This window comes from Pelophylax lessonae (assembly GCF_965119305.1).
Source record: "Pelophylax lessonae genome assembly, contig: HAP1_SCAFFOLD_152, whole genome shotgun sequence".
In the NCBI taxonomy this organism is placed as follows: Eukaryota; Metazoa; Chordata; class Amphibia; order Anura; family Ranidae; genus Pelophylax; species Pelophylax lessonae.
Genome location: NW_028120132.1, coordinates 437967 through 453437, shown reverse-complemented (window position 1 = coordinate 453437; position 15471 = coordinate 437967). Strand labels below are relative to the sequence as shown.

At 47.3% G+C, this 15471-nt stretch overlaps 1 protein-coding gene across 1 annotated transcript in view; it reads left to right on the top strand.

Annotated features, from left to right (window-relative positions):
* Positions 1-1938: 1938 nt before the first annotated feature.
* The window catches only part of LOC309543516 (fatty-acid amide hydrolase 1-like), a 72241-nt gene continuing 58708 nt past the window's right edge, over positions 1939-15471 (top strand). The window contains exons 1-2 of the mRNA XM_082275991.1: positions 1939-2048; positions 3583-3726. Coding sequence (XP_082132117.1) covers positions 3625-3726 — 102 coding nt within the window. The 5' untranslated portion in view covers positions 1939-2048; positions 3583-3624. The remainder of the gene's footprint in view (positions 2049-3582; positions 3727-15471) is intronic.

Below are 15471 nucleotides of genomic sequence, written 5' to 3'. Positions count from 1 at the left end.
CTGATGGGCCCATGTTCCAGGGGGGACAGTGTGTGGAGGGGCCCATGTTCCAGGGGGGACAGTCTGTGGATGCGTCCATTTTCCAGGGGGGACAGTCTTCAGAGAGGCCCATGTAAGAGGGGTGACAGTCTGCGGAGGAGCCCATGTTCCAGGGGAGACAGTCTGCGGAGGAGCTCATGTTCCAGGGGAGACAGTCTGTGGAGGGGCCCATGTTCCAGGGGGGGCAGTCTGTAGAGGGGCCCATGTTCCAGGGGGGAAAGTCTGTGGAGGGGCCCATGTTACAGGGGGGGGGGCAGTCTGTGGAGTGGCACATTGTTCCAGGGAGGGCAGTCTGTAGAGGGGCCCATGTTCCAGGGGGGACAGTCTGTGGAGGGGCCCATGTTCCAGGGGGGACAGTCTGTGGAGGGGCCCATGTTTCAGGGGGGACAGTCTGTGGAGGGGCCCATGTTTCAAGGGGGACAGTCTTTGGACAGGCCCATGTTCGAGTGGTGACAGTCTGCGGGGGAGCCCATGTTCCAGGAGGGACAGTCTGTGGAGGGGCCCATGTTCCAGGGGGGACAGTCTGTGGAGGGGCCCATGTTTCAGGGGGGACAGTCTGTGGAGGGGCCCATGTTTCAAGGGGGACAGTCTTTGGACAGGCCCATGTTCGAGTGGTGACAGTCTGCGGGGGAGCCCATGTTCCAGGAGGGACAGTCTGTGGATGTGCCCATGTTTCATGAGTATCAGTCCGTGGATGCGCCCATGTTCCAATGGTGTTAGTCTGTGGAGGGGCCCATGTTCCAGAGGGGACAGTCTGTGAAGGGACCCATATTTCAGAGGGGACAGTCTGTGGATGCGCCCATGTTCCAGGGGGAACAGTCTGTGGAGTGACACATTGTTCCAGGGGGGACAGTATGTGGAGGGGTCCACGTTTCAGGGGGACAGTCTTCGGGGGTGGCCCATGTTTGAGGGGTGACAGTCTGCGGAGGAGTCCATGTTCCAGGAGAGACAGTCTGGTGAGGGGCCCATGTTCCAGGGGGGACAGTATGTGGAGGGGTCCACATTTCAGGGGGACAGTCTTCGGGGTGGCCCATGTTCGAGGGGTGACAGTCTGCGGAGGAGTCCATGTTCCAGGAGAGACAGTCTGGTGAGGGGCCCATGTTCCAGGGGGGACAGTCTTTGGAGGGGCCCATGTTCCAGGGGGGACAGTGTGTGGATGCTCCCATGTTCCGGGGGTTGACAATCTGTGGAGGGGTCTATGTTTCAGGGGGGGGTAGTCTGGGGATGGGCCCATGTTCCAGGGGGTCACAGTCTGTGGAGGGGCCCATGTTCCAGGGGGGACAGTGTATGGGGCGGTCCATGTTTCAACAGCCTCAAACAGTGATAATAAATGTTACCGAACTCCATCAAAAGCCGCAAACTCATCTCCCAGCCATGAGCATAGAACTAAGTTAGGGTCCTCATACCAGCCCCAAGCTATAATCTTAAAAACAGTCCTAACACCAAACAGTGGGCCGGATACCAGCACCTGACTATGAGTATGAAATAACCCATAGGACCATTCATGGGCCAACACTAACTGTAGAAGAAGTCCATGGCAGCAGCACCAGGCAATGAGCAAAGTATCAGCCTTATAATCATGTTATGGTCCCAACACCTCCTCCACACCACGGGTTCAAAACCAGTCCTAGAAACAGGTTATAAACCCATACTAGCCCCAGCACCGAGCCATAAGCCTACCAACTTCCCCAGGCTCCCTAAATGTTCAACCACCAATCCATGGGCCTGACCAACTCTAGCACCAAACCATGGACTCGGCTCCGGCACCAGGCTCTGGACTCGGCTCCGGCACCAGGCTCTGGCCCCCAATTTGTCCCAATAGCTCTGCCCCAACACTAACCCTTCTTTTTTCCAATGACTGCAAACCAATAAATGGAATGTTTGTGTTCTTCTAGAACCCAAGTGTGGACCATAAGAGGATTCTGGATCTGACGTTGGGGGAACTGGCCAAGGAGCTGAAGGACGGCTCGCTATCTCCTGAGACGGCTCTCTATGTCTATGTGGAGAAGGTGAACAATTTATAAAACACAAGGAGCCAAAATCCAGGTTTATAGGAGAAAAATAGCCAGAAAATACATTCTATAATTACCCAATAGTTGTATCTGTTGTGGGAGGAGCTATCACAGATTCATTAATGATGCCCCCCCCCCCCCCCCCCCCTAGATGTATAGTACTATTGGGTTGCCTGTTGTAGGTGATAGTGTCATGTAGAGGATTTAGCCAACCAGTAACGTGCAACTTGAAGCCTTCTGTATGAATGCAAGATTGACTGCGCCAATAATAAATGGTAAAGGGGTGGAGCACTTTTCTGGGGAGGGGTGTATGTATATATCGTACATCCAGCATACAAACATATCAGCAAATCTACCCAACAAGGAGTTGTGCACATTTTCCTCAGTGGGAGGAATAGTGCCCCATCATTGGTGTCAGTGGGAGGAATAGTGTCCCATCATTGGTGTCAGTGGGAGGAATAGTGCCCCATCATTGGTATCAGTGGGAGGAATAGTGCCCCATCACTGGTGTCAGTGGGAGGAATGGAGCCCCATCATTGGTGTCAGTGGAAGGAATAGTGTCCCATCATTGGTGTCAGTGGGAGGAATAGTGTCCCATCATTGGTATCAGTGGGAGGAATAGTGCCCCATCACTGGTGTCAGTGGGAGGAATGGAGCCCCATCATTGGTGTCAGTGGAAGGAATAGTGTCCCATCATTGGTGTCAGTGGGAGGAATAGTGTCCCATCATTGGTATCAGTGGGAGGAATAGTGCCCCATCATTGGTGTCAGTGGGAGGAATAGTGTCCCATCATTGGTATCAGTGGGAGGAATAGTGCCCCATCATTGGTGTCAGTGGGAGTAATAGTGCCCCCATCATTGGTTGGTGTCAGTGGGAAGAATAGTGCCCCATCATTGGTGTCAGTGGGGAGGAATAGTGTCCCATAATTGGTGTCAGTGGGAGGAATAGTGTCCCATCATTGGTGTCAGTGGGAGGAATAGTGCCCCATCATTGGTGTCAGTGATAGGAATAGTGTCCCATCATTGGTGTCAGTGGGAGGAATAGTGCCCCATCATTGGTGTCAGTGATAGGAATAGTGTCCCATCATTGGTGTCAGTGGAAGGAATAGTGTCCCATCATTGATGTCAGTGGGAGGAATAGTGCCCCATCATTGGTGTCAGTGGGAGGAATAGTGTCCCATCATTGGTGTCAGTGGGGGGAATAGTGTCCCATCATTGGTGTCAGTGGGGGGAATAGTGTCCCATCATTGGTGTCAGTGGGAGGAATAGTGTCCCATCATTGGTGTCAGTGGGGGGAATAGTGTCCCATCATTGGTGTCAGTGGGAGGAATAGTGTCCCATCATTGGTGTCAGTGGGAGGAATAGTGCCCCATCATTGGTGTCAGTGGGAGGAATAGTGTCCCATCATTGGTGTCAGTGGGAGGAATAGTGTCCCATCATTGGTGTCAGTGGGAGGAATAGTGTCCCATCATTGGTGTCAGTGGGAGGAATACTAGGACATGGTGCATAATGTGTATCATATTCCCCAACAGGCTCTTGAAGTACACAATGATGTGAACTGTGTGACGGTCTTCATGTCGGACTGCGAAACTCAGATCAAGAAACTCCGAGAGAGAGAAGAGAAGGGTCCTCTGTATGGGGTCCCGGTGTCCATAAAGGAGCAGCTCAGCTACCAGGTAATTATATCCATACAATCATATCTCCCTATTGTACATGGAATATTCTTTTCCTATAGTGTGATACAAAATCTGCCGTGATTAGAGTGTTAGTTCTTCAGGAAAGGACTTTGTGTTGGTAGGAAGAGTTCTAGGAACAGTCGGGGGCCACGGGGCCAAGTTTGTATGGTGAGGGGTCTATAAGATATTTACATTGCCCATTTCTTTTATTAAAGCGGTAGTATCCCGCTTTTTGACACTTTTACCTACAGGTAAGCCTATAATGCAGCCTATAATAAGGATTACCTGTAGGTACAAATAATATCTCCTAAACCTGCATGGTTTAGGAGATATTTACAGTGCATGCAGCCGCTCGCGCGAGCGGCGCATGCGCTCTGAAGGTCCGGGGGGACCTTCAATTATCTTGCCGGGAGCTTGCCGGAAAAATCACTCCCGCGCACATGCGCGGGAGTGACGTCATCGCGGCTCCGGCCAATCATCGCGCCGGAGCCGTCTCTTCTGGCCAATCACCGCGCCGGAGCCGCCGAACCCGGAAGAGACGGCGAGGGATCATGGCAGCGCCCACAGCGATGTCCGGGGGTCCGTGTCGGGGCTTCGTTCTAAGGTAAGTTACACATAATGGGCTAGTATGCAATGAATCTCCCTATCTTCATGTAAAATCAAGAATGGCTCTTTACAAGAAAGAGCTGCTAGTTCAGATAGTCTTCTGGCTGAAGTGTAGCACTACCCCCCCCCCCCCCCCAAGGACCGCCAGTTATCCTCTCCTTGGGTCCCCCCGAGTTACTAGCACACAATCATGGCAGATTACAATTTCTCAATTCCTTCCCTCGGCTCACTCCAATAATCAGTCCAGGGGTATTTGGTTGTTTTGTGGTTTATTGTAAATTGTGGACAGGGGAAGGAAACAGTGGGATACTCCAATTTAACTATAGACAATGTTGAGGACTCCTATCCTCTGATACAGCCAGGCTGTTTATTGATCCTGCCACTATGGATGAATTTGAATTGAGTCTCATTTCCTCAGACGACTCGATGAACAAACAATTATCTTCAGGACACTCTCCCTAGTAGCCTCTCTCTTCTTTTGCTGACACCCATCCACTGACTATCCTACAAGCAGGGGTGCCCCCCCCCAGGTCAGACCCCTTGACACAAGTCCCTGTACTCGTGATACTGCAGTCCCAGGGTCTCCAGTGTCTCCCCTCTCAGTGAGTTCTCCTGGACCTCTGGGTTCAGCTCCTCTCAACCACTCCTCTGGTCCTCAGGACAACCTCCTGTGACCCCATGGCACCTCTACAGAGGAGAAGGCAGCCGCCCCCTCCCTCTGGGGCTCTGCTCTCCATCCAAAGACCCCCCAGCACATGTGCTCCTGTGCTTTATACAGTATCCCAGAATGCACCGAGGCGACCTGCGCTCTGCCAATCATCAGGACTGTATCAAAAGCCTATGCACCCATTCGTCAGGTTTCCTCCCACTGTCCAACATGGCTCCCTATTGGACCAGCATGAAATACTCCTCAGACTGAATGAATCACATGCTGAGCACAATGAGCAGACCCCACTAACAGATCCTGCTCTCTGGTAGGCAGAAAGCAATATAGATTTACCTGCAGCCCCTCTGGTAAGCAGACAGAGCTCAAAACTGTACTCTCTCACTAGCACCTACCTAGGAGGGTGCTACACTCACCCCCCACCAAACCGAGCCATGTCCTCACTAGCACCTACCTAGGAGGGTGCTACACCCCCCCCCATGCCAAACTGAGCCATGTCCTCACTAGCACCTACCTAGGAGGGTGCTACACTCATCCCCCACCAAACCGAGCCATGTCCTCACTAGCACCTACCTAGGAGGGTGCTACACTCACCCCCTGCCAAACGAGCCATGTCCTCACTGGCTCTGGACAGCCGCCCCTACAAAAATCCTCTGCACCACAAATGTCACTGAGTATCCCTGAAACGTTGAAAAGGGGAAAAGGGAAGTAACATATGTACAGCGCCATGGAGCATACCCCATATGTGGCCAGTAAATACAATAAATTACGTGGAAAAATATATGACTCTGCTGTACAAATATTCACACATTTATGTACACATACCAGGTGGATTTAGACCAATGCACCCCCCTGCCAAACAAAAAATTTACATGTAAGAGACATTACCCTATCTAGCTAACTAACAATATTTACATTGCATAGAAATTATCATTGAACAGTGGAGGGCCTTTCCAGACCTGGAAGTCCTAAGCAAGCCTGCAAAGGAAATAGAGTTAAGCACAAATTTATACATTGCTACCTACTCACGATGAGACTGCCCTCTCCTCTGAGACGACCTTCTCACCACATTATCTCTAACTGCAACATTCTCATAGAGATCTTCATCCTTCCAGGCCCCCTAAGGGCACACTTGACCCGGCGTTCTTTTGTTATACCTGCAATACACAACAAACAGACCCTACCAAGCTGACTATCTAGCAATTCACCATTAGTTCCTACTAAGAACTTTTTTGTTAAATAAAATAATAGGCACAGTCCCTCTGTCTCCAGGGCACTGACTCTCTTCCTATTATAGTCAGACCCACAAGTTCAGAATGAAGAAATGCGGAGTCCACCCGACTGGTGTTCACAGTGTCCTCTCCTTCTGTAACACCGAAGCAACACATCTTCTTCTGCGACAAGCTATCTTGTTGGAGCCTGAACAAACTTGTCCAACTTGTGAGTTTTGTAAATCTCTTCAAGGGGCCCTTCACTCTGGCATCCCCCTCTCTGAAGAGACAATGAGCCACTACCTCCTTTTCCCAAGGTAGCAACTCACACAAAGTTCTTTTACCTGGTCCACTGGCCCAACAGGATCTTCACAAAGTGTCCTTTGAGCAAAGTATCTTTGTGAAGGGTCCTCTTCTTCTGTACTTCAACTTTCCTGGCCCAAATTTCTTCACAAAGTGTCCTTTTAATTCCCGGCTAGTGATCCTGGCCCGTTGACCCAACAGATCTTTATGGAACATACAGTGAATATTACTTCTTAAAGCAAACTGAGGCACAGAACGGAATGCCTACTGAAGTTCTCTGAACACACGTTGTGGGTTAGAGGGTCTGCCCTCTTTTGAGAATATTACACAGTGATAGTTGTTCTGCTGATTCCCAATCCCTCTTGCAAAGATAGAAGGGAAAGGGGAATTTGGAAATTAGGCTTCTGGCCCTAGCAACAATTTTTTTATTTTCTTAAACTCTCTTCGGGCTCTCCAGCCCCCTTTTAATGGACTTCCAGGCTAGCCAGCCTTATACACAACAACTTCTCTACATGGGTGGGAAACTCTGCATCATCAGCAGTAGTAATCAGGGTGTGGCACCCAAACAGTCTTTCCTGCAGAGTCCTGAATCCGGACAGCCCAAGCCTGGCCTGTTCTGTTTGGGCGGTGAACTTCCACTATGTGGATGGATCGCCCTAGCTTCCAGTTAGCCTTTACAGAGAGGAAGATGTCCCACAATTCAGGCCTCTTCTGATTATGATACAGCTTGGGGACGTACAGAAATTCCCTCAGGTCAGGCCCCTTGACACGAGTCCCTGTACTCTGTAATGTTCCGGTACCTTTGGTACCCTAAATTACACTTTCCACAAGTGTATGCGCCCTACCATTTACTTTTGGAAAGGTGCGCATACACCTTTAAGACTGGAGCTGTCATCACTCAGCGCCGGACTAGATGGCTATTTAAGGTGTCGGTTCTCACTCACATGTGTTCGTTCAAACATCCTTACCTGGATACTAACCTTGCTTGAAGCTTCCATGCTTGCAAGCTTACTTCGCTGACGGAACCTCGCTGCGCTGATCCCTGTATCCCGCTACTGGATCATCCGCCTCTCCTGAACCACCCTTCGGCTGTATCGCTAATAGTGCTAAGTACCCCGCAGGGGAATTCTCTATAAACTTATACTAAGCTTACACTATCTAGCTCTGCATAGTAGAGACTGTTTATCACATCTGCATAAACTAGATTGCTAGCTCTTGAGACTACTGCTACTTTTCTGCACTGGGTTGATCTCTTTTGTATGTCCACCTGCTATTCTATCATCTGCTATCATACAACATTGCTAAACCTTCCTGCATCCATCTGCTACTGTCTCACCTTCAAGTGTCTATCACCTACCACCTCCACTCAACCTATCCCTCAACCTTCATCATTGTGTTACCACATGCATAAAGTCACTCTAAGAACCAGCTTGCTAATTGTGTTTTTACTGGCTGAAATAAGACCTTCCACACATGATGAGTCATTGAGGTTGGGAATGGTATCTCAGCATATCTCTTACATGACTACTGACGTGGAACTATTTCTGCAGCTGAAAATCCACACCATATAAAAACGCAGGAGCGTTACAGATTGAACGAACCTAAAAATGGATTCAGCAGAAATAGTTCCAGAAATAACCACTCAGGTGACACAATTAAAACAGCAAGTATCTGCGTTAATACACGCACTTGCTGAATTAAAAGAAGACAATCAGGCTCTGTTGCAGCAGGTAATTAGACTGACACAACTTACCTCTGCTCAGTCCCCTGAACCCAAGATAAATCCCCCTTTGGTATTTACAGGCGATCGCAAAAAATTTCGCGAATTTGAGTTACTTTTTTTGCTAAAACCTCGTACCTACCTTACTGATCACATTAAGGTTTGTACTATTATTTCTTACCTATCAAACGATCCTCGAGCCTGGGCAGATTCTCTTTTTGAGAAAAACGACCAGCTTCTCAACTCCTATGCCTTGTTCCCGGCAGAGCTCACTAGCCTATATGATGACCCCAATAGGCAGAGTACTGCTGATCTTCAGTTAAGATCCTTGAAACAAGGAAGGAGGCCTGTAGAAGACTTTGTCACAGAATTCAAGAGATGGACCCTTGATTCAGAATTGTATGATGCATCTCTGAAAACCCAATTTAGGCTTGGCCTATCAGAAGCCGTTAAGGACGAGCTCGCCCGAGCGGATCTGCCAAAAACCCTGGATGCATTAATACAACTCAGTATTACCATAGATAGAAGACTACGAGAAAGAAAGGCTGAAAAGATGGGAATGCCATTATCCGTTTCCTCTCGGAGTCTGGCCGTTAACCCAGTTCCTATGGAGGTAGGAACCATACGCCCACCGCTATCAACTATGGAAAAAGCCAAAAGACGAAATGAAAATCTCTACTTGTACTGTGCATCCCCGGATCACAAGATAAACGTCTGTCCCCTAGTCAACAAAAAGAAGGGTGAGTGTTCACATGTCCTCCTAGGGGGATTGACAACTTCATTCACTAACCCCTACATTTCTGTTTTTTTGACATTACAGTGGGACCGGAACAGGATTACTACTAAGGCCATGATTGACACAGGATCTTGTGGAAATTATATGGATATATGTTTTGCTGCTTTAAATAAAATTCCTATTATTTCTAAACTCAAACCCGTCTCAGTAAGTCTTATTACCGGTGTTCCGTTATCCTCTGGTCCGATCACCGATCAGACACAAGCACTTCTAGTCACTATTAACGAGTCTCATAGGGAGACTTCTACCTTCGATGTAATACCATCACCCCACTTTCCCATTGTGTTGGGACTTCCCTGGTTGCACACACACCAACCAACCATAGATTGGAAGAAACGGTCCTTGACCTTCCCTTCTTGTTATTGCGAGGAAACGTGTAACCTCCCGTTTTCCGGGAAGATTCTGTCTGTGGTGACAGATGAGATTGCACCACTATGTTATCAGGATCTTTCTGAGGTTTTTCTTGAGAAAAATGCTCAAGCATTACCTCCTCATCGAGACTATGATTGTAGCATTGATCTACTCCCAAATAGCAAATTGCCGTTCGGTCATGTTTATCCTCTTTCACAGGATGAACTTTCCCATCTCAAAGACTATTTGGATGAGAATTTGAAGAAAGGTTTTATTCGACCTTCCACTTCTTCCACAGCAGCAGGACTCTTTTTTGTTCGCAATAAAGATTCAAGTCTCAGGCCTATCATCGACTACAGGAAATTGAATGCTATCACAATAAAAGATCGCTATCCTCTACCGCTTATCCCTGAGCTCATTGAGCAGGTGCGTGGAGCTACCTATTTTTCAAAATTAGACCTGAAAGGAGCATACAATCTCATTCGAATCCATGATGGACACGAGTAGAAGACTGCATTCAGAACCAGATACGGATTGTTCGAATATCTTGTGATGCCATTCGGCCTATGCAATGCCCCTGCAGTTTTCCAACGATTTATAAACGATATTTTCAGAGACTTACTAGATGTCTGTGTTGTGGTATATCTGGACGATATACTTATATATTCACGGACCCTGTCTGAACACATAAGACATGTAAGACTAGTATTATCGAGATTGCTTGCACACAACCTTTATGTGAAGCTGAAGAAATGCTTGTTCCATAAAGATGAGGTACTCTTTCTAGGCTACATCATATCCAAAACAGGAATCGAGATGGACATGAGTAAAATATCCTGCATTCAGGATTGGCCTACACCAACCACACGCAAGGCGCTACAGCGATTCCTGGGATTTGCAAATTTCTACAGGAAGTTCATAAAAAACTTTTCTGCTATTGTGAGACCCCTCACACAGCTCACTAGCATAAAAATACCATTTAAATGGTCAGAAGAAGCAAATAAAGCTTTCCACTTGTTAAAGACAAGGTTTACTTCCGCTCCCATATTACGCCATCCAGACCCATCCCTCCAATACATTCTGGAGGTAGATGCGTCAAACATGGCAGTAGGAGCAATACTCTCCCAACGACCTACCCCCACTTCACCACTTCATCCAGTCGCCTTTTTTTCTAAATCCCTAAGCAGTCCAGAGATAAATTACCCCGTGGGTGAAAAGGAACTGCTTGCTATAAAATTGGCTCTGGAGAATTGGCGACATTTACTCAAAGGCACCCAATTACCAATAATTATATACACCGACCATAAAAACCTCCAATATCTTCAGACTAGCAAAACTCTCTCGCATCGACAGGTACGATGGTCACTATTCTTTCTAAGGTTTAACTTCCTAGTGACCTACACACCTGCAGATAAAAACAAAAAGGCGGATGCACTATCACGACTAACTGAAGAAAACTACTTTGAAATTCCTTCCTATAATACCTCACAAACGCATTATTGGAGTTGTCCGTTCCTTGAAGGAAGAGGTTCTGCATGGTATAAGTTTGGATTCACCCCCACCACAACTAAATACCGATGCAGAAGGCTTCCTCTACTACAACGACAAACTTTACATACCACCTACCCTACGCACCAAGATCTTGGAATTATCGCATGATGTGCCTATGGCAGGACATATGGGTATGACAAAGACTCTTAATCTGATTACCAGGCAATTCTGGTGGCCTGACATGAAAACATCTATACAAAAATTCGTCTCTTCATGCAATGTCTGTGCCAGGTCCAAAATTGACACTACGAGACCATCCGGTCTACTATGCAGTCTACCAATACCCCAAACTCCATGGGAGGTTCTGTCATTGGACTTCATCGTAGAATTGCCTCCTTCCAAAGGATTTAATACCATCTTGGTGTCAGTGGACCATCTGACAAAGATGGCACATTTCATTGCTATTCGCAGACTACCTTCGTCCAAACAAACGGCAGAACTCCTGATGAAACATGTCTTCAGATTACATGGTATCCCAAAAACTCTTCTGTCTGACCGTGGATCCCAATTTATTTCTAAATTCTGGCAAGAACTATGTCACATACTACGGATTGAGCGGAAGCTCACTTCTCCTTACCATCCACAGACCAACGGACAGACTGAAAGAGTCAACCAATGCATCGAGCAGTATTTACGTTGTTACATTACTTACCAACAGGATGATTGGTTGGATCTTCTCCCCCTGGCAGAATTTGCCTACAACAACGCAACTCACAGTACGACCAAGCAGAGTCCGTTCTACTTGAACTATGGGTTTCATCCCTCTATTCTTCCACCACGCATCCTTCCTTCAAATAACCCAGTAGCCTCAGACTATCTTTCCCAAATAAAGGATTCTCTGGGTTTACTAAATACTACCATTGCACACGCTCACAGTCAACAAAAGAAGTACTATGATCTTCGTAGAAAACCTTCTCCACAGTATACTATCGGGGACCTCGTTTGGCTCTCAACAAAAAACTTGAGACTAAAGATCCCTAGCAAAAAGCTTGGACCTCTGTTCTTGGGACCTTTCCCAATCAAGAAACTTATTGGAAAAGCTGCAGTGCAGCTTACATTGCCAATGGACCTAAAAATCCATCCCATTTTCCATGTGTCACTACTGAAGCCCCATGTTCCGGACCAAGGAATAAGGCCTAATATTCCACCTCCCCCTCCTGTACAAGTTGAAGGTGGAGAAGAATACGAGATAAAAGAGATTCTGGATTCTCGTATCTACAGAAGAAGACTTCAGTACTTGGTTAGATGGAAGAACTATGGGCCCCAAGACGACACCTGGCTAAACACCTCTGACATACATGCCCCTAGATTAATCCGCAATTTTCATGCGAGATACCCAGACAAACCAGCTCCAGAGGCCTTCAGGAGCAGGCCTTAAGGGGGGGGTATTGTAATGTTCCGGTACCTTTGGTACCCTAAATTACACTTTCCACAAGTGTATGCGCCCTACCATTTACTTTTGGAAAGGTGCGCATACACCTTTAAGACTGGAGCTGTCATCACTCAGCGCCGGACTAGATGGCTATTTAAGGCGTCGGTTCTCACTCACATGTGTTCGTTCAAACACCCTTATCTGGATGCTAACCTTGCTTGAAGCTTCCATGCTTGCAAGCTTACTTCGCTGACGGAACCTCGCTGCGCTGATCCCTGTATCCTGCTACTGGATCATCCGCCTCTCCTGAACCACCCTTCGGCTGTATCGCTAATAGTGCTAAGTACCCCACAGGGGAATTCTCTATAAACTTATACTAAGCTTACACTATCTAGCTCTGCATAGTAGAGACTGTTTATCACATCTGCATAAACTAGATTGCTAGCTCTTGAGACTACTGCTACTTTTCTGCACTGGGTTGATCTCTTTTGTATGTCCACCTGCTATTCCATCATCTGCTATCATACAACATTGCTAAACCTTCCTGCATCCATCTGCTACTGTCTCACCTTCAAGTGTCTATCACCTACCACCTCCACTCAACCTATCCCTCAACCTTCATCATTGTGTTACCACATACATAAAGTCACTCTAAGAACCAGCTTGCTAATTGTGTGTATTTACTGGCTGAAATAAGACCTTCCACACATGATGAGTCATTGAGGTTGGGAATGGTATCTCAGCATATCTCTTACATGACTACTGACGTGGAACTATTTCTGCAGCTGAAAATCCACACCATATAAAAACGCAGGAGCGTTACATACTCATGATACTGCAGTCCCAGGGTCTCCAGTGTCTCCCCTCTCAGTCAGCTCTCCTGGAACTCAGGATTCAGCTCTTCTCAACCGCTCCTCTGGTCCTCACGATGACCTCCTGTGACTGAATGGCACCTCTACAGAGGAGGAGGCAGACTCTGCTCTCCAGCCAAAGACTCCGCAGCACATGTGCTCCTGGCTTTTATACAGTATCCCAGAATGCACCGAGGTTCTGGAGAAGGGCACTGTCCAGGGGAAATGGTCTTGGGTAGAGAGAGGTCTCCCCATCAACATTCTGGAAATCCGAGCAGTCAGTCGGGCTTTGAAATACTGGACACCCAGACTTCGGGGTCACCCTGTCAGGGTGCAATCCGACAATGCCACGGCTGTGGCTTATGTCAACCATCAAGGAGGCACAAGGAGTCCTGTCCTGGGCAGAGAAGTTTGTGCATTCCCGCAAATATTTCATCGGGAGAATTCTAGCTTTCCTTCAAGCAGGGATAGATATGAAATTAGCCTTGAGCACTATTAAAGGGCAAATTTCAGCCTTATTGGTTTTCTTCCAGGAACCGATCGCTTCCCATTCATTGGTTTAGACCTTTGTCCGGGGAATGTTAGGTTTGCTTCCGCCTGTGAAGCCACCATTGTGTCCTTGGGACTTAAAATTGGTGTTTGCAGTTTTGCAAAAAAACGTCTTTTGAGCCTCTTGGGCAGGTTCCCCTGGTTCTTTTTACTAGAAAACTGGTCTTTTTGATTGCAATAACTTCAGCTAGAAGGGTATCGGAACTAGCAGCTCTTTCTTGTAAAGAGCCATTCTTGATTTTTCATCTAGATAGGGTGATTCTACGTCCTCCCCCAGGTTTTTTCCCCAAGGTAGTGTCCACCTTTCATTTGAATCAGTACATTATACTACCTTCCTTTTTTCCAGATCCTCACTCAGGGGAGGAAAAGGTATTGCATTTCCTTGATGAAATGCGTGCACTTAAGTTTTACTTAGAGAAATCAGCTCGGATTCGAAAGACCGAAAGCTTGTTTGTGCTGCCAGAAGGCCCCAGAAGGGGTTGGCAGCATCTAAGTCTAGGATTTCTTGTTTGATTCACCAGGTTATTACCCAGGTGTATGATTTAGAAGGGAAGGTTCCGACTTTTCGTGTAAAGGCACATTCTACCAGAGGAGTAGGGGTCTCTTGGGAACATCGCCATCAAGCCTCTATGGCTCAGATTTGCAAGGCCGCTACCTGGTCATCGGTGCATATGTTCACTCGTTTCTATAGAGTGGATGTTGGGACTCAGGAGGAATCTGCATTTGGCCGCAGTGTACTGTGGGCAGGGGTGGTCCTTTTGGTGGTCAGATGGCAGTATTTTTTTTTTCGTGTCCCCCTCCCCTCAGATGCATTGCTTTGGGACATCCCATATGTTATGATTATTGGCTCTGTGTCCCGTGATGTACGAAGAGAATAATGGATTTTTTAATACAGACTTACCTGTAAAATCCATTTCTTGAAGTACTATACATCATGGGACACAGAGGTCCCTCCCTTCTTCTATGGGGTCTTTATTGCTTGTACAGTTACTGTATGTGATTTAGCGGTACAGAGCCGACTTGCTGCAGTATATGTACTGCTGGCGGTCAGCAAGTGGTTAAAGTGGACTTACCAGTCCCGCTGCAGGATTCTGTAACAAGAATCCAATCCTTACCCATCACGGTGAGTTTCTGTCACTTGCCGACCTTACATAGTTACAAAGTCACATAGTAGTTGAGGTTGAATAAATACAATAGTCCATCCAGTTCAACCTGTGTAGGTGTGATCATTTCCCATACCCCTGAATGCTTTGATCTTGGAGATGTATGTCCAGAAGTCTTTTAAAAGTAGCCATACTCCCTGCAGTTACCACCATTTGTGGTAGAGAATTCCACAGTCGCGTAGCCTGAGGTTAAAATGCTTCTCCTCTAATCGCATTGTATGGCCTTGTGTCCTCATGCATTCTTTGCGACTGAATAGTTTTCTTTCTATGCTCTGATCACCGTTGAGGTATTTGTAAATTGCTATCATGTCCCCTCTCAGGCGTCTCTTCTCATGGGAGAATAAATCAAGCACTTCTAAAAGCTCTTCGTAATTAAGGTCCTCTAATCCCCTAATAAGTTTTGTTGCCCTTCTCTGGACTCTCTCCAGCTCCAACACATCCCTCCTGAGGACCGGTGCCCAGAACTGGACAGAATACTCCAGATGTGGTCGGACAAATGATTTATAAAGTGGAAGGATTATGGTTTTGTCTCTGGAATACATCCGTTCTTTATGCATGCTAAGATTCTGCCGGATTTGGCAGCCACAGCTTGACATAGCATGCTATGG